This window comes from Gavialis gangeticus, unplaced genomic scaffold (genome assembly GCF_001723915.1).
Source record: "Gavialis gangeticus isolate Ggan-Ray unplaced genomic scaffold, GavGan_comp1, whole genome shotgun sequence".
NCBI classification, from domain to species: domain Eukaryota; kingdom Metazoa; phylum Chordata; order Crocodylia; family Gavialidae; genus Gavialis; species Gavialis gangeticus.
This window is the reverse complement of record NW_017729025.1, coordinates 94794070-94813983: the sequence shown is the minus strand read 5'-3', so window position 1 is coordinate 94813983 and position 19914 is coordinate 94794070. Positions and strand designations below refer to the sequence as shown.

The following is a 19914-nucleotide window of genomic DNA, read 5'->3' as shown; positions in this document are numbered from 1 at the left end:
CTACTTCCCTCTTATCCATGAAGCCAGTTTTCCTGTGAAGGTAGGAAATTAGATTGGTTTGACCTCATTGTCCTTGGCAAATCCATGTTGTCTTGTTCTTATCCTTTTATTATGCTCAAAATGCTTATAAATTAATTATTTAATAATTTGTTCTAGTATACTTCCAGGTGTCAAAGTTGGGTGACTCATCAGTAATTCCCTGGTTCTTTCTTTTCCCTCTTCTTAAAGACAGGGACTGTGTTTGCTATAGAACTTAGTTAATAAATGAGGTACGACATAACACATGTGAGTGAGGGTGCATCCATGTTGAAGGGAGCTTTGTGCACAGTCATTACTACACTGATTCATCATCATCCTCCTTGGAGAAAATGGGGCTTCTTGGCAGTGTGCTTATAAAGTACTTTCACAGGAGAGCACAGTGGAAATACTATCTTTTGCTTCAAAATACCTTTAGTTAAAAAGAAAAGGAACATACAGCAACAGATAGGATAGTTTGGTAGCTCTGGGGACCTTGTGGAGATAAAATCATGCATTATTTAAATCCCTAATCTCTGCTACTGATAACAGATAATATTATTGCAAGTGAACAGGTTTGTGAAACCAAATTTAGTACAGCATTTATGTTGTATTTTATCTTTTAAACCTATTATAGATCAGTGTGGGGTGATGGGAAAGCAGATGGGAATGAGTTAACAGAACAGCTGAGTGGGAGGAAGAAAGAAGAGATGGTAGACACGGAGGAAGGATGAAAAGATTGAGATGAACATAGAAAGCAAGGAGATTGAAGCTGACAGTAGAGAAACTGAAGAAGGGGGTTAGGGGAGGATGGAGCAAGCAACCAGCCTGCTGAGAGTCAGAACATTCTGAGGTCAAATTGACAAAAGCAGTCTGGTAAGATCACTTGCTATTAGCAACTAGCGGCAGGGGTGGGAGGGAGGGCATGACAGCCCCAGGTGGACCTTTGTCTTTCTACTCTACTGCCAACAGCATAGCCAAGAGATTCCTTTGTGCTTGAACTGCCTTTGCAGTTCAAGATGCCTTCATTTCTTCCCCTGGCTCACATAACAGTTAGAGGCAGCACTTGAGATCTGTTGCCTTTGTAGGGGATTATGTCCCAAATTTCACTTATACTTAGGTCCAAGCCCAGAATCAGTAGAGGAGCCGTTACTGTGCCACACCCTTTCCCCCCTGCAACTCTTCCTGTCTCTAATCCCTGCCACAGGAAAACTTTTTTTCTCTAGTAGCTTTAACTTTGATTCCAAAGTTCTTTGTGTAACTGTACATATCAAACCTGAATCACAGATGCACATGGATCACCATAGCAGGTTTGTCTGATGGAATGAGGAATAATCTTCTGGATACAGGAAACCCCCGCTTAGTGCTCTTAATTGGTTCCAGAAAAACTGAGTGCAAAGCGAAACCGCACTAATTGAAACCCATTTCCCTATAGAAATAAATGTAAATAGAGATTAATTGGTTACTGCCTGCCCTGCTGCCACCTCTCCCCACTCCCCCACCCACCTGCCAGCACTCCAGCCCCATGTACCAGCCTGGGCCTGTGCTCCTGCTGCTCCGCTCTGGGCCACCGCCAGTCCTGGCCCTGGGCACTGGCACAGGTCCCACGCTCATGCCCAGCGTCCCCTCACTGCTTCTCACTACTGCCGCCTCTCCCCACCTACCTTGCCTGCCTGCCGACCTCTCTGGCCCCACATGCCAGCCCAGGCACTGGCACTACTGCTGCCCCACTCTGGGCACCGGCCCCCACCAGCCCTGGCCCTGGCCCTGGGCACTGGCACGGGCCCCGTGCTACTTGCCTCTGTTGCCACTGCTTCTCCCCACACCTCCCACCCCCTCCAGCCCGGGCACCGGTGCTCCTGCTGCCCTGTTTTGGGTGCAGGCTTCCACTGGCCTTGGCATGGGTCCCACACCCCAGCACAGGCCCCATGCTCCTGCCCCCCGCCCTGGGTGCCCCCCGCCCTAGGTCCTCTGCATACCCCAATGACACATTTCCATTTCATGTTGATTTCCTGACACCCACTGTTACTCCTCTTTAGTCTCTCATTCTTCTTTTGCTGTTTTTTGTCACAATTCAGCATGATTTTTAGTCTCTCCCATTGTTACAAAATTATAACTTTAGCCTTTACTAGTACAAATATGGGTCTACATTCTTTCTTTCATCTGTAAGTTCATTGAACATGCTTTTTGCTCTAGCTTTCTTTGGGCCCTTTCTTTCCTCCCTTTACATCTTATATCTGAGCAAGTCCATTTCCGAAGTCACATTCTACTACCATTTCTAGGTGAAGAACTCACCGATCTACCTCCATATTCCAGATCTATTTCTATCTACCTAAATTAAAATCTTGGTCTGTCAATGACATTTCCTTGTGGATGACTAAGTATCAGATCAAGGTCCACATGGCTAAAACCACTTCCTTCCAACCTCTTTTCTCAAACATTGTGACCACCAGGGATCCTAGTTTTCCATTCACCGCAGAAAAATGCAAAATCCATGTTTTTCTGCAACCTACCAAAAGTACAGCAGCATCCCATGGGGGGGGGGTGCCATTTCTGCTCTCTTTTATTTTTGCCATGGTTTTTGCCTCTCAGCCAATCAGTGAGGGGACAGCAGGGCACACTGCTGATTGGCCAAGAGCAGAAATGATGCCTTTCATCATGGGATACCACTACGATTTTGTTAGGTCATGGAAAAATGCAGATTTTTGTGTTTTTTACATGGAGATTTTCTGCTTTTTTTTCCCCTGGAAAACTAGGATCCCTGGTGATCACTATCACCATCCTGACTTTCACTCATGTGTATAGGCAAGGCACCATCAATAATTTGGAATGCTCTGGAGGTGCTTACTTTCAGGCTGGATCTAAATCTCGTAGATACTTTCTGCATAATATTTCTAAGATACAGCCTTTCCTGTCCATCTACACCACCTAAACTCTTGTCCAAGGTTTTTATCATCTCCTGTTTCTGTTATTATGAGACCTGTATGTCTGGGCTTCAGAAAAACAATCTTCCCTACATACATTCATCCATAATGCTGCTACAAAATCATTTTCTTAGGCTGTTGCTTTGACATTGGCACTTCCCTCACTGGCATGCATCAAATGTTTCTCTATAGCATCAATGGCTATGACTATACAAAGAGGTCAGGATATGAATTAACAGTGCATCAGCTACTCCATAGTAATTGCTCATGTGCACATAGATGCACTAAAATAAATTCCAGATAGTTTGCTTCTCAGTAAAAGTGGAGTAAGTTTTCTCATGCTTACCTCATGGTAAAAGTTTGCATGTGGGCAGTTACTGTGAAATAGCTGATGCACTGTAAGTTCATACCCTAGCATACCTTGTAACTTTTTCTTTGGCCATTCCCAAAAGTATCCTACTTATCTTTACTTTCAAAGCCCTTCACTTATTGCCATTCTTCTAGTCATCTCTCATTTAGTCCTGAGAGGTCAACTCCTGTCACCAGTCTGTCCGTGATATCTGTTTGATTTTCAAACCAACATGTTGTGCTTTCTTGTATGCAATCCCTCATACTTGGGGGGAGCTACTTATAAATCTCTGCAAATCTACCATCATTAAAACTCTCCTTTCTGCAATGCCTACAAAAAGCTTGACCATAGGTAGGCTGCCTTTGGTTTAAGACCACTGCCCATCATGCTGATATTTGTCTCCTTATGCTCCACGGCAGGGAACAGGGGCCCATCTGTATCCATCTGGTGTTTTTATCATAGATTATAAGCTTTCTTAGACAGGGACTATCTTTTTGTTCTGTGTTTGTACAGAGAGGTCCATGATGAGTACCCTTGAGTGTTATAGTAATACAACAAATACTCCTACTACTACTCCTACTACTACTACTGCTACTACTATCATATTTACTCACATATCACATGCACCCTTTCCCCAGAATTGGGATTCATGCCCTGAGTGGAAAAGCTGATTTTTCTTTGCTAGTATAGAAATAAACAAGTATATTAGAGCACACTGTCTGCTTGTTCTGGCTGTCAAAATGGATGCCACTTCTTCCTGGCTCAGCAAGCATAAGGGGCAGAATCCTGTTTTAACCCTCCCACCATCATGCCAGAAGACACAACTGAGCTGTCTCAGGGCAAGTGAGCTGGTGCTTGTAATCTATACGGTCTTGTTGAGGTTTGTGAGACAGAAGCAACACTTTATTCTTTACAGGAATTCATATAAAAACTAAAATGAAACAGTCTTGATGCTGCCCTTGAAAGAGTCTGGGACCTAGCTTTTTTGCCATTCTGTGACACCAGGAAGTTCCTGCTGCATCACCCAGACTGTCTCCTAGGATGCCACACTTCCTGGACACTATGTTTCCAGGAGTACTTATTCTATGTGGCACAGTTGGCCAGTGCTCTGGAAAAATGTTTTTTTTTCTACATTGTTTTCCAAAACATCAAAGTATGTGTCTTATTTCGGGTGTGCAGTATGTGAGAAAATATGGCATTTGGGGTGTTTATAGACATGCTCTGGGTGAGGGGGGCGGGGGAATGTTAATGAGCACAGCTCCAAGAGCCATGATAATTACAGTGCCTGAACTGTCATGTGTATCAGTGTCCCTGTGCTGAAAAAAGCAGCAGGAGTGCTTGAACTAATACTCATCAAACAAGCTTTAGTTTAAAGTGCCCCACCGCTGTTTTTCAGCATGGGGATGCTGATACACATGATGCTGGAGGCAGCTGGAGCACGTTAATTTCCACACTTCAGCAGACTCAATTAATCGAGTCTGCTCTGACGTGCTGGAATGACAGTGCATCAGAGTAACCTCCCTGCATGTGCATAGGAGCCCTGAGTGTCTATCAAGTAGAAGTTGGTGTTAACATGCATGAGTGGCAGACTGTCTTTTAAGAACAATGAATTGGTGTGGAATACTGCTGGCTACCACATCAAAGTACCAAGCTCTACACATTTTCTTGGATTTAACTTTAGCCACTTCGAGTTGTGCAATTGCTGATTTTATTATGCTTTCGAATATCTAGGGAAAAGATGTGATTTGTATTTAAGATGAAGTCAGTGTATGTTGTTCAGTACCATCTGCCGCTTGTTAAAATTTAAGGCTAAAAGTGTAAATATGTATATTAAATGAGGGAAGGAGAGAAAAGAAAGTATGGAACCACAGAGTCAGGGGCCCTGATTGTTGAATTATATTCACCTATCACACTGCTATGGGTGTAGTCTGTATGGGAGGAACAGAACCATCAGAGTAGGTTGCCTCTAATGCTAACTAGCTCCAAGATCTGGAACATGTTCAAATCATGATACAGGGGGTCAAATGCTACACTTTCTTTCGGGCATTACATAATGGTGATGTAATGACTTGTTGTGGTCACTAAAGCTTCTAAAGCATGTTTTCTAGGAGCAGGGATAGTAGCCCTATTTCAACTTTATAAAATACATATTAATTCCTTTAATTTCCTAAATGGCTATGCAGTGTTTAACAGCTGCTGTAATTCATCTCATAGGTGAAAGTACTGCATTTCAGGGATAAACAAGGTGCTGCCCTTATGCAATTTGTAAAACATAATATGATTCTTCTGAAAGACAGTAGCTGTAATACATCTAATTCATCCTATGGCACTCCCAAGGAAAATGTCAGGGATTATTTTTTTAAACTAGATACTCTCCCTCTGTAGGTCACAGTGCTGTTGACATTACCAAGGTGGCAAGAAGACACCGCATGTCGCCATTTCCTCTTACATCTATGGACAAAGCCTTCATCACAGTCCTAGAGATGACTCCAGTGCTTGGAACAGAAATCATCAATTACCGAGGTACTTCACAAATGGTTGGGTTTTATTTCATTTGGGTTAGGTAGTTACTTCTATTATATCAGTTATTAGTACTTGAATTTCTAGTAATTGGTAAGAGTATGGGAACAGAGGCCAGAATTCAGGGATCCCTCCCTTCCAGGGAAGTGCCCTCTTTCCTAGGAGTTGGACCATCTTGCATACTATCTTTCTGATGCTGTGATATTTGCATTTCTTTCTAGAGCAGGGGTGGGGAAAATATGGCCTGCGGGCCAAATCCAGTCCACCAGGCCATTCTGTCCACCCCCCAGGGCCCCCCAAAATTTGGAAAATTAATATTTATCTGCCCCTAGCTGCCTGTCAAAGATGACAACAGCCAGGGGCAGTAGGACTCAGGGAAAGCCACAGCAGACTCCTGCAATAGCAAGGCCCACCCCCTAGCCAGAAGCCCCTGCCCAGCAGGGTCTTCTAGTCTGGGACCATGGGGATGTTTGCACCTCCCTGCACCAGAGCAGGAGATTCAGGTAAGAACGGGAATGGCCATGGGGGTGGAAGTATGCGGGAGCACAGGGCCTATGTCGGGGCCCCAGGTCCCATGCCAGGGCCCCAGGGCCAGCACCGGCAGGATCCAGAGTGGGGCAGCAGGAGTGTGGGGCATGGGCTGGCAGGGCTCTATGGAGCTGGGCTGGGCTGCCCCAGCAGGGAAAGAGGGGAGCCAGCCCAGCTCCATAGAGCCCCTGCCAGCCAGGAGCCCACACTCCCGCCACCTTGTTCTGGGCGCTACCACCACTGGCCCTGGGCCACCAACAAGGGCCCCATGCTCCTGTTGGGCTGCCATGCATCTGCTCACTCCCAGCCCCGCCTGCCTTAGCCCTGTGGTACAGGCAGGTACAACCACGAGCAGCCCTGACCCCATCCAGGATGAGCAGCAGCAGCGGGGAACGAACTGGTGCTCAGCACAAGAGAAAAGCCGCCCCCTGACCACTAGTGCTCTCTGCTGCAGCTGGCCAGAACCCACACAGGGCTGCCTGCCTCTCTGCCACATTACTGGAGCCCCGTGGGGCAGCAGTGGCAACAGAGAGCAGGCACAGGCAACCCCACGTGGGCTACAAGCAGCTTCAGCAGGGAGTGCCGGAGGCAGGGCGCCACTTTTCCCCTGCGCTGAACACCAGTTTGTTTCCCGTCACTGCTGCTAGCCTGGGCCCCATGACAGCTCCAGGTTCACCTGTTAGGCTGAGCGGCAGCAGCAGCTGAGAACAAACTGCTGCTGGGGCAGAGGAAAGAGCTTCCTCCCTCCTGCTGCTACTGGGCAGTGTTTGCTGCAGCCGCCCACCTGGAGCCCACGCCACACTAAGCTGTGGTACATATCCTTCACTGCCACTTGTGAGCTGCCCTGTGGCTGCTCCACACAGCCACAGCTCACAAGCGGTGGTGAAGGAACCACACCACAGCCTAGTGTGGCGCAGGTTCTGGGCGGGTGGCCACAGCAAACACTGCCCGGTGGCGACAAGCGGGAGGAGCTGCTTTCCTCTGCCCCAGCAGCAGTTTGTGCCCAGCTGTTGCTGCCGCTCAGCTTGACAGGTGAGATCAGAGCCAATGTGGGGCCCAAGCTAGCAGCAGCAGTGGGGAACAAACTGGTGCTCAGCATGGGGGAAAAGCGGCCTCCACTCCCTGCTGCTGGCGCACCCTGCTGCAGCTGGCGAGAGCCAACATGTGGCGTCACCGGCATCCTGTGGTGGCAATGGAGAGCAGGCACAAGCAGCCCTGTGTGGACTCCGACCAGCTGCAGCAGGGAGTGCTGACAGTGTGGATGTGTGCTTTTCCACCACGCTGAGCACCATTTTGTTCACCGCCACCGCTGCTCATCCCAGACAGGTGAGCACAGGGTCAGGGATTCTCACAATCATCCCCACTGTACCGTGGGGCTAGGAGTGAGTGGGCGCATGGCATCCAGACAGGAGCACGGAGCCTGTGCCATTCACCCAGGGCCAGCACCGGTAGGGCCCAGAGCAAGGCAGCAGGAGCGTGGGGTCCCAGCTGGCAGGGGCTCTATGGAGCCGGGCCAGCTGCACTCTCTTCCTGTTGACGCAGCCCAGCCCGACTCCATAGACCAGGGGTTCACAACCACTGAGCCATGGCTTCCTCCACTGGCAGTCACATGCAGGCAGCAGGGCAGCCCCAGGAAAGAGGTAGCTGGCTCTGTGTGCCCCATGCCACTCCCATCTCCATGGCTGCGCCCAGTAAAGTGCACCAGGTACCAGGGCCCACACTGGGCCGGGCAGTACCCTCCAGCCCCACCCATGGCTGGGAGCAAGGGGATGTGGGCAGGGAAATGCCTAGAGCAAAGGACAGGGAGACAGCTCTGCTGCTTGCTCCTAGGAAAGGCAACAGAGCCCCTTCTTCCTGGGCAGTCTCACCTGTGTCCCCCTGAGCCACCACCTGCTCAGCCCCTTCTCCTGCAGGGTCCCCCAGTGCCCCAACCCAATCTGTTCCTCGCAACCCTGCCCCCACCCCATAAAAATTAAATTTAAACATGTAAAGTAAATTTAAATCTGTAAATTATATAGTTTGCAAGCCCACAGTATAAAAAGGTTGGGAACCCCTGCCATAGACCCCTGCCAGCCTGCACCCCACGCTCTGGGCCGTGCTGGTCCTGGGACATTGGTGTAGGCCTCCCATCCCCACTACTGCTTTCCCCACTTTCCTGCCCACCTGCCGGCCACTCTGCATCCCGTGGCTCCCATACCCACAATACCATCCCCACACACACCCATCCCCACAAATCCACATACCCACCCACCCACAGCTCCCTACAAACCCCACACCCACCCATACCCCCCAACACTCCTGCACACCCCACACAATATACGAGTAAGACTGCATTTTGAGCTATTATGCAATCACTTCTACATATACAGCACAAATGCACACAAATCAAGACAAAATATATTTTTAAAATTAAAATATATTATTATAGGTGTTTGATTTTGAATGTATAATTTGTTTTTCCCTCTAAGATGGCAAGCCCTTTTCCCCAATGGAGTACTTCCAGGGGCAAGGGAGGGCTTTCTGGTGGCAAAGGTCAGAGGTTAATGGGGCAGGGCTTCCAGTCCCAAGATTGCGACCAGGGTGTGGGGACCTGTTAAGGGGCAGGACTACCCATGCAGCCCTTGACAGCTTGCCAAAACTCAGTAAGTGGTCCTCCACCCGAAATAATTGCCCGCCCCTGTTCTAAAGTGCACCAGCTTCAAGAGGAAGGGGACAGGATGCCACCAGCCCTGGCTACCTCATAGCTCAGTAGTTAGAGCACTTCCTGGGAAGTGTGAGAAGTATATTCAAACACCCTGTAGCGAAATAGGGTCTATAATGCAGTCTCCTGCTTTTGAGCAAGTGTCCTTACTACCAGGCTACAATAAAAGTTAGACTGGCCCTCCTCCTCGTATCAAACAGCCTGTTTTTTTCTCCACTTATTTCATTGGTCCTTTGGTTGGTGAGTGGGATGGAATAGGATCATGCCTAGTGACTTGTATATGTAGGAGTCATGTAAGTTGCTTAAATATCTTAGAGGCAAATGGAATGTAGGCCAAAACATTTAATTCACAGAGTAGTTTTCAATACTGAACAGTGTTCAGCATCATTGATGTTGTTATCTTCATGATAGCTGATATTAATATTTCATCTACTTAAATGCAAGACTTCGTTCCCCGAGAGCATTTCTTCTTAAAATAAAAATAATACTGGTGAAAAGTGCTAGACTGATAGTTGTAGAGATCATGTAAAGGAGATGCTAGGAATAAATTGTAGCTTTCAGGTCTTACCTTACAAATTTCAATAGAACTCTAAAGAATAAATGACTACTCATACACTGTGGAAAAGCAACATGCAAATTAAATTAGAAGAGACCATTTGTTTATGTGGGTGTGCATAACATGGGTAAGGTGCTCCAATTGCAGCTGGACCCCCTCCATATTGTGTTCTGTTGCCCTGTAACCTCTCCTTGTGGGACTGTTCACCCCTTTTTCAGACTGAGCTTAAAGGTTCAGTTGGAGCAATTATTTGCTCTAATCTACTCTATTCTATTTCTGTTTCTTCACTTACTCCTCTCTTCCTACCTGTCCAGCTCCAGTTCAATGCAGAGGCCACTCTAGCACTCTCCTCCTCTTCACCTAGTCAACCCAATCCTTCCCTTGGTCTCTGCTCTGCCATTAGTGGGGACCCCACCCTGCCATTGCTCCATTCTTTCATCATAACCTGACTGCTGCTCTACTTTCACTCCATCAAACTCATGATAATCCCAGTTGTCGGGAGGTCTCCAGTCATTTGCTGGTTGGACATCTGAATTTATATGTGAAAGCTAGCTGCCAGACTGCTTGCTCTTTCACGGAGATGCTGGCTGGTAGAGAGAGCCTTCAGACTAGGAACAGATTAAAGTTTGGAGTATCTATACATAATCTTCATTCAAATTTGAAACTTGATTATTTTGAAGACTCAAAATACTGATCCCAAATGAGATTCTGTTCACCTAGGACTTATACAGTTGTCCCACAGAACTAAGCCACTGAGGCTTTCTCCCTGACAGAAACGAAATACCAGTTAAGTGTTGTCATCTTTTTATTCTATTGTCTAAGGTCAAAAGCTTCAATGCCTGGCATTCTTGAACTATGTAGTATAAATGTAGAGATCCACATCACAACATAAAAGTAGTGAACCAATTGTTTGATTTGATAGGATAATAAGCCAATAGCAAAGACCTGAGAAAACCATCCTAACTATAGTGTTAGAGTGATGTAGTTATGATGGTCCAGGAATTATGCAAGAGGCAAGGATTTCTTAGTGTGATATCTTTTATTGGGCCAACTGTATAGTTGGGATAGAGTTAGACAAGCTTTCAAATGCAAAGCATTCTTCTTCAGGTCACCTGAAGGAATACTTGGTAAAGCAGCGACTTGGAGGTTTCATGAATGGACCTGAAGAAGAATGCCGTGCATTCAAAACTTGTCTAACTCTATCCCAACTATGCAGTTGGCGCAATAAAAGATATCACCCAAATAAATCCTTGCTTCATCCTAAATGTGGAGTTGTTGACTCATAAAATGTAAGCATACACACAAAAGTGCAGTTTATCCAAAACTGTAACTTTGTTAGTATAATAAAGTCTCAAACTGAATTACACCAACACACATCTTTAATTTGCCTCAGATATATGGCATTCCTTAAAGGCTTTCATTTTCACCACTTGCATGTCCAGGACACCAGACTTCTTTTAGGGTGCTTATATATGCCCAGTTTTTTGTTCAGCACATAAATTGAAGGGTGCCTGGTTTGGCCACAAATGTGTTAAGAAATTGTTAAGAAAAGTTAAGCTTTAATTTGATATATGGATAAATTTCTATTTAATAAAATTAGATACTTCAAGTTATGAAACCAGGACATCTTCACAACTACTAAAGCTGTCATTAAACATTGATTGTTTGTTCTTAAGGCTCAGAAATTGAACATTCCTCTCTTCCAAAACTGTGGGACCATATTAATGGTCTCTGGAATCCATGGAAGAAATTGGATGAATTTTGAATCACTGCAATTTTATTTTTTTTTTTTATTTAGTATTTAGTGCCTTGGCAAACTTAATTATTAATCATACTTGGAGGGCACAACATTATGTGGGTTTCAGTTCTTTACAGTGCTTGACACATGTTGGAACAAGAGGACCTATATTTATAGGTCTTTTAGTAGACACATAGCTTTATAATTCCAGGTCCTTGCATTGCTTCTGATTGACTATTTGAAAATTGTTCTGTAGAGGAATCATAAAGCAGTGGAGCATCTCTCCTTGAGGTCACATTATACATAGCTGATATTTTGGTGGGGCACACCTTTATATTGCAAGGTGGGAACTCTGGACTCTGCTTGAGAAGCAATACCTAGATTTCAGTTTTGTGTGTTACTCTCACTGCCTTTCAAAACAAATAGTTTATCAGAGGGCAGAGCCTAACCTTTTTTATATTTTTCATGTGATAGAAAATCATTTCTGTCTGACATTACAGGAGTCTCAACAGAATAAATCTAAAGGCTTTTCAGTGATACCTGCTATGTTTGTTTCCTGTTTTAAAGTATCAGAGTGGTTGTCTACATTTAATAAAGTAGAACTGTGTTATACTGGACATGTCTACACATGCATTTACATCAGCTTAAATTTACTGTGCAGTAAGTGGGAATCAGCTGGCATCTACACATTAAGGTGACCTGGGACTAAATTTAGTCGCAGGTCAAAACAGCCTGCCATGTGCCCCTTTAGCCACTGGGGGAGCTCCAGCCTCTGGCCACGTGGCTGCCAGCACTTGAAACTAACTTTAATCCCGAATTGAAGCCACGAGAGGTGGCCAGCCAGGAGCCCTGGGGCTGGGCTCAGACGAGTCCCCTAGAGGCTGGATAGATCCAGCAGGAAGGCCCCCTGCGATACTGTGCAGTAAGGCGTCTATATGTGCATTACTGTGCAGTAAATAATTGGGCGTAAATTTGATACCTGCATGATACAGGTATCAAATTTACACTCAAGTTAGCTTAAGTCACCATATTTACTGCGCAGTATGGGCATGCATGTGTAGATGCACAGCCATACTGTACTGTAATTTTGATTACTGCACAGTAATTGCACACACGTAGACACGCCCATGTTCTTCCTTGAAGAGTACCAGTCTGGTAAAGTGAGGAATTCACTGATGCTTACTTGGGTACATTTACCCACTTAACTCTGAATGTTGTGGGAATTTTTCAGTCTTTCCACATAGAAATCATAGAAAATTAAGGTTGAGAGGGGCCTCAGGAGGTCACCTAGTCCAGCCCCCTGCTCAAGCATGGTTTATTCATAGCAGGCTACCAACTGACAACCTCCTCCATGCCCATTGTACTAAGAATATGGGTTTGAATAAAGAACTGGCTTTTGGGCTGGGATTACAGTTGGAAAGCCTTTTCAGACCACGCTACACTATGCCTCTGTGCTACCAGGGGATTCTCCTGGAGAACCCTGACAGGAGACTTGTCCAGCCCAAAGTGTAGTTGGTGTGCACCAGGTGTCCAACTGACAACACTTCATGCCCACTGTACTAAAGATATAGGCTCGAATATTGAATTTGGCTGTGGGGTTATGGCTGGAAATTCTTTCTGTGTCGTAGGGAGACTCTCCCGGAGATCTGACTAGAGTCTGGCTTGGTCCAAAGTGCAGTGGCTGTGTCAGGCTGATAACTCACAGCCCCCCAGCCACTGAACTAAGTATATAGACTTGAATAAGGAACCGGCTTTTGGGCAGGAATTATGGCTATAAATCCTTTTTGGGTGACCTCACACTGTAACTCTGTACCACTGGGGGACTCTCCCAGAGATCCCTGACCAGAGTCTTGCCTGGTCCAGAGCACTGTTTGACTCTGCCAGGCATCAACTGGTGGCCCCCTGTGCCCACTGTGCTGGGTATATGGGCTGGAGTGGGGAGCTGGCTTTTGGACTGGGATTACAGCTGGAAATCTTTATCTTATCTTTATCTTATCTTGCTAGGGTCCAATGACCCCAGCTGACTTCCTGCCCTGACTTCCTGCTCTTTGGGCAGGGGCCTGGACTCGATGATCTTCTGAGGTCCCTTCCAGCCCTAATGTCTATGAAATCTATGAAATCCCCAGCTAAATTATCCCAGCCAAAGCTTTGTCTAGGTGGATCTTGAAAACATCCAAGGATGGAGATTTCACCACCCCTCCGGGTAACCTGCTTCAGTGTTTTAACGATCTCCCTAGTGAGAATTCTTCCTAATATCTAACCTAAACTTCCCTTGCTGCAACTTGAGATCATTGTTCCTTGTTCTGTCATCTGCCACCACTGAGAACAGTCTAGCTCCATTCTCTTTTGAACCCCCTTCAGGTAGTTGAAGGCTGCTATTGAATTCCCCCTCAGTCTTCTCTTCTCTAAACTAAATAAGCCAAGTTCCCTCAGTCTTTCCTCAGAATAGTCATGTCCCCCAGCCCCCTTACAATTTCTTTTGTCTTTCACTGGACTCTTTCCAATTTGTCCACATCCTTCCTGTGTAGTGGTAGGCTCAAAACTGAACACAGTACTCCAGATGTGGCCTCACCAGTGCTGAATAGAGGGGAATAATCACTTCCCTTGACCTACTAGCAACACACCTACCAGTGCAGCCCAGTATGCCATTAGCCATCTTGGCAACAAGGGCACACTGCTGGCATATATATATCCTTTTCTGCACAGCTCCTGGCCAGCCAGTCAGCCCCCAGCCTGTACTGGTACATGGGACTGTTCCATCCTAAGTGCAAGATTTTGCATTTGTCCTTGTTGAACCTCATGAGATTCCTTTTGGCCCAGTCCTCCAATTTGTCTAGGTCACTCTGAATCCTAGCCCTACTCTCCAACGTATCTACTACTCCCCCCAACTTGGTGTCGTCTGCAAACTTGCTGAGGATGTGCTGTATGTCATCTTCTAGGTCATTGATGAAGACACTGAACAAAACCAGCCCCCAGACCAACCCCTGGGGCACTCCATGGATACCAGCTGCCAACTAGACATCGAGCCATTGATTACTACTCTCTGAGCCTGATGCTCCAGCCAGTTTTCTATCCATTCATCTAGCCCATACTTCTGTAGCTTTCCTGTGAGAATGTTGTGGGAGACTGTATCAAAAGCCTTGCTAAAATCAAGGTACATCTACCACTCTTCCCGCATTCACAGAGCCAGTCACCTAATCATAGAAGGCAATCCTGTTGGTCAGGCATGACTTGCCCTTGGTAAATCCATGCTGACTGTTCCTAATCACCTTTTCATCTCCAAGTGCTTAGAAATGGATTCCTTGAGGATCTTCTCCGTGATTTTTCCAGGGACTGAGGTGAGCTGAGGCTGACTGGCCTGTAGTTCCCTGGATCCTCCTTTTTCTCTTTCTTAAATATGGGCACTATGTTTGCAAGCATCCCGGACCTCTCCTGATCACCATGAGTTTTCGAAGACGATGGCCAGTGGCTCTGCAATCACACCAGCCAACTCCTTCAGCACCCTCAGATGCATCCCGATAGATTTGTACTGACCCATAGACTGGTGCTGCCCCATAGACTTGTACACATCCAGCTTTTCTAAATAGTCCCTAACCTGTTCTTTCACCATGGGGAGCTGCTCACCACCTCCCCAAACTGTGCTGCCAGATGCAGTAGTCTGGGAGCCGACCTTGCCTATGAAGACTGAGGCAAAAAAGGCATTGAGCACTGCAGCCTTTTCTGCAACCTCTGTCACAAGGTTGCCTCCTTCATTTAGTAATGGACCCACACTTTCCCTGATCCTCCTCTTGCTACTGACATACTTATAGAAACCCTTCTTGTTACCCTTCACATCCCTTGTTAGCTGCAACTCCAGTTACGCTTTGGCCTCCCTGCCTTCATCCCTGCATGTCTGAGCAGTGCTGTTATATTCTTCCTCAATTATTTGTCCAAGTTTCCACTTATTACAATCTTTCTTTTTGTGATTTAGTTGACTGAAGAGCTTCCTGGTAAGCCAAGCTGGTCTTCTGCCATGCTTGCTAGTCTTTCTGTGCATCGGGATGGTTTGTTTATGCATCCACAGTAAGGCTTCTTTAAAGTACAGCCAGCTCTCCTGGACTCCTCTCCCCCTCAGTCTGGCCTCTCAGTGGATCCTACCCACGAGTTCCCTGAGCGAGTCGAAGTCTGCTTTTCTGAAGTCCAGGGTCCTTACTTTGCTGCTTTCCATCCTTCCTTTCCTCCGGAGCCTGAACTCAATCACCAATGTAGTCACTTCTGCCCAAGCTGCCATCAACTACTACATTCCCCACTACATGTGTGGAAATACTTTCTGTGTTACTTAATTTAATTTATCTATACATCATCAATGAGTTCATTCCTCTTGACAGGCAATCACATAACTGTATATGGATTTAAGAATAATCTTTCCTAACACTCACCTGTGTTTGAAAAGGAAAGAACTAAGACAACTCAGCAGTCTGTTTTTCTTGCTGCGTCTTCAGCCATTTATTGTTTCCCAGATATGTCAGTACCTTAGGAACTAGGAGTTTTTCTTTAGAGCAGGGGTGTCAAACTAACCCAGATCTGGACTATGGGGCTCTTATGGGCTGAAATCAACCGTGGTGACATTGGAACAAGCAGTAGCCACATGTGTTAACACAGCTGTCGCTCACCTCCCATCACCAGCATGTATCCCAAACAGGGCTCCATGCCCTGAATTTCCACAGCAGGCGCTGCCTCTGTTTACTCTGCCCTCAAATTCCTGCCTCCTTTACCAGCCCTATGATCCACCTGACATGGCTCAGGAGGCCGAATCCAGCCTCTGGGCTTTACGTTTGACAGCCCTGTTGTAGGGGATATTTCAGGTTGGGGTAGACCCTTTCTTCTAAAGATGTAATATTTGTACTGTGTGTTTTGTTGTCCCATCATCTCTGTGAACTTCACGCCTTTCTGCTGCTGCTACCTGATTTTCTGTTCTGAAAAATTATTTGAATGGTGAATAGTGTATTCCTCAAGTTTACATTCTGAACCATTGCTCACACCACTTCTTTACTGGGGTGGTTTAGAATGAGAAGTTGATGATTTTCTTATTCCTTGGGAATTAGCATTCATTACTTGCATTCCACTATCATGTTGGCCCTCTATGGCAGTTACCTAGTAACAAAGTAGGTCACTGTCTGATAGAGTAGCCCTCTTTGTTTGACAGAAAGAGGATCTTGTGATTAGGGCAAAATAACTTGTTCTTGGTCAGGAAGGGACTAAATAGGGCTTCTGAGTCAGACTAGTTCTACCCTCACTGTACCTGTCCTCCAGTCAATGCCTATAGAAAGAAGAGTGAAAGAGGGTAACCTGGTTCATGTGGGGGGAACCAGAAGATGAAAATGAGCTCTGCTGCAATCAAGTAGTCCTGTGAGGGAGAACTCAAGGACAAGACCTTGCCCAACCTGAACAATCAGGGGACACTGCGAACAAACTACTTGGGAGCAGCTTTAAGTATGTTGTTACAATACAATGAAGAATGTAGGCAAACGAATGATACTAACCTGTCTCTTGGGGGGTTGGACTAACCCTGGCCAATGGGGGTGGAAAGACTGAGGAAAACCTGGTGTCAAACTTTCCTTCTCATCCATAGATATGGAACAGCTCCTCAAATTAATTGCTAAGCCCAGTTGCCAACATCAATGCCAGCAGTAACAGCTGCTCCATCAGGTGGCCTTCCAATAGCAATGGATAGCTAAAAGCAACTGGTACAACAAATCACCTCCATGGTACAGCGACCTGCACCAGCAGCACCTGGAGTATAGGAGTCCATAGACCTAGGTTTCCTCTTCAGGCTCACAAAGAGGAGGTCTTACCCAGAAGTATGTTTGGAAACCTTAGAAAGCATACTACCAAAGGTCCTGTCAACGCTCAGGAGAGACAGATATCTGATGATCTGAAGAGCCTCAGAATGATCCAAATCAGTTTCTTCACAGCTCTGTAAGAGATGGCCTAAGCCAGTCTACAAATATTGAATGCATGACTTCAGTCTCAATAACAAAGCATACTTTTCCTCATCTAGCCGAAAGCCCTGTAACTACAGTAGAGATCTACAGTCTTGCCTGTGTAGTTGTATTCTCCTAACATCTTGAAACGCCTGCAGGATCTAACATGTCCACTGGAAAAGACATGTGGCATGGGGCAATCAGGCCCAAGGTAACCACTTCCCTTGAGGCACTTCAAAACCACGTGGCTATTTATTTCAGCTCTCTGAATCTAACATAAAGATTAAAGTAGGCAGCTGTTCCTGTCTATCATAAATTAGGTGAAGTTGAACCAGTGTCTTCACAGTCCCCTGTCAGTCAAGGCCATGTAGCGCTTGATATTAAAAGAAAAACAAATAAAGATTCAGATATTCTCTGTGGTGCAAGGCCTGGTTTTGACAGTCCTGTAGGAGAGCTTGTTTTGAATCCCTCCATATTGCAGAATTTAAAATTTCTTACATGGAAGATCATGCTTCTGGAGTCAGTTATATCAGCTCATATACTTTAGGCATATGAGTGCATAAACTTTCAGCACTAGTGTCTGATCTTGATATGCTGCACCTTGTGAGAAAAAGGTGATGCTTTGGACTCAACCAAGATCTCCCCTCAGGGCAGTATCATCCTTCCATGTATGAATGACATTTATGCTTATGGCCTCATGAGCACATCAAGCAGTGGACCCTTCTCCATGTATTCAGCAATAAGAAATCTCTCTGAAGAAGACTGAAATCCTTTGAAAATCCACCCAGCTTTTTGCCTCCAAGCCATACAGCTACAAAGTGGGCTTGTCTAAATGGAAATTCAAGTGTACACCTTTTAGTTTTTGGCCTGGCTGAGCAGAAGTTAGAAGGCTCTGTCAAGGGTCATTCAGCACAAGACAAGGCTACCTTGGCTGCTCCTTCCAAAGATGTCTCTATTGCAGACATCTAGAACAGTGTCCTGGCCCATTCGTCTCCACAGCAAATCATACTGGAAGAAACCAATCCATTTCTGAGGCTTCATTTTCAGAAATTGTTTTCAAGATAAAGAAGGCCAAATGTTCTCATTCCAGAGAAGTCTTATTTTAAAAAGTCCATTTTTTAAATTAGCCTATTGTCATATGAAGCTTTTTTCCCTATATTACTGCTTACCTTTGCAAGTTTGTGCAGTTAGTCTGCTTGGGCACTTAGAAGATATCTATGGAGCGGGGGGTGTTCCTTCCTTTTCTTATATAATAAAAACAAAAGATTTTTGTTCTCACCATTGGCAGTGGCTTTATTGCTGCTTATTGCAGCTTTCTCTCTTTTTGGGGGAGGATTCCTCTCAAAATCCATATTCCCCAGGAGCCAAAATCTGGGCTAATGGCATCCTTGCAGAAGTGGTGGAAGTTATTTGTGTGCAATTCTGTTCATTTGAAGAGATCACTGCAACACAGTGCTCATTATCCCTCCCACCTACCTTCACAATTTGGAGATTGTATAATCTTAATATTACTGGGCTTCTTTTTTGCTCTAGGGTATATTTTTCTAACATTTTAATCATTTTGAATTAGCCTATCATTACAGGAGACTGTATTGTTGGGAGGGACAGCAGGGGTAGGGAATAGTGCATGACAGCTAATACAAGGCCTAGGTCACTATTCTGTGCCTCTACTGTTGCCCTGCTGTGGAAAAAGTCTTAACAGTAGTGTGATTTTTTTTTTAAACGAAACCTGCATTAGAAAAATTAAGACCCCAAAATGAAAATCATACTGGAATGACATCTTCAAAGAAGCAAAATTAGAAGTAATTTTCTTTTTTCTGTTACCCCCAGAAAGCTGTGATCATGGGGATGCATAATACGATGACACAAAAAAAATTTCACAACTTTGTCTTAAAATCAAAATTAGCCAAAATCAGTAAAATAAAGACGTTTTTAGAGGAGACTGCAAACAAAGGAAAGTGAAAAATTTATTTGAGAGTGTCCTTTAAGTGCTGGCTTGCTTCGCTTCTCTTCACTTCGTGCTTCTCTTCAGCAATCATTTCTATTTCTTTCCCTATTCTTAACTAAATGCTTTCCAGCTCCTGGCTGGACATTCGTTCATCCAAATATCTTGTGGCAGAATGCCAGGAACAAAATGTCCAACTTCTCTCTCTAAGCGGTGGGCCTTTGCATACAGAAAAGTAGTAAAATAAAGATGCAGCATGCCTATTAAAATTAAGAATTCTGCTTTTGCATTGGCTTTGGAGTGCCTGTGAAGAGAAGGGGCATTTATCCTAGTTCTCTAAAAACTGGCTTTTTTGTGATCTAGTTAAATGTCTGTGTATTTTCCCATTTAGTCCAAGTACCCAAGCTTTTTAGTAATCTTTCTAGTGAAAATCAATTAGTCTCCACATTGTTTTATCATATGGAAGCATTAATGCACATTGTAAAGGTGCCTTTCCAGTTATTGCACAGAAGGCAAATCCCTATTATAAAAAAGGCATTCTAAAATATACTATAAATAGTTGCTCCCAGCTGAATGTTGATATATTTGAGTATCAGTACAGGAGCAATCAAGTACAGGCATACCTCGGAGATATTGCGGGTTCAGTTCCAGACCACCGCAATAAAGCAAATATCG

The 19914-nt window shown here is 45.3% G+C and overlaps 1 protein-coding gene across 11 annotated transcripts in view; it reads left to right on the top strand.

Moving 5' to 3' along the window:
- GPHN (gephyrin) overlaps nt 1-19914 on the top strand; it is a 693379-nt gene that overhangs the window by 574777 nt on the left and 98688 nt on the right. For all 11 annotated transcript variants that reach the window (XM_019519214.1, XM_019519213.1, XM_019519212.1 and 8 more), the window contains one exon: nt 5674-5811. In XM_019519214.1, coding sequence (XP_019374759.1) covers nt 5674-5811 — 138 coding nt within the window. The remainder of the gene's footprint in view (nt 1-5673; nt 5812-19914) is intronic.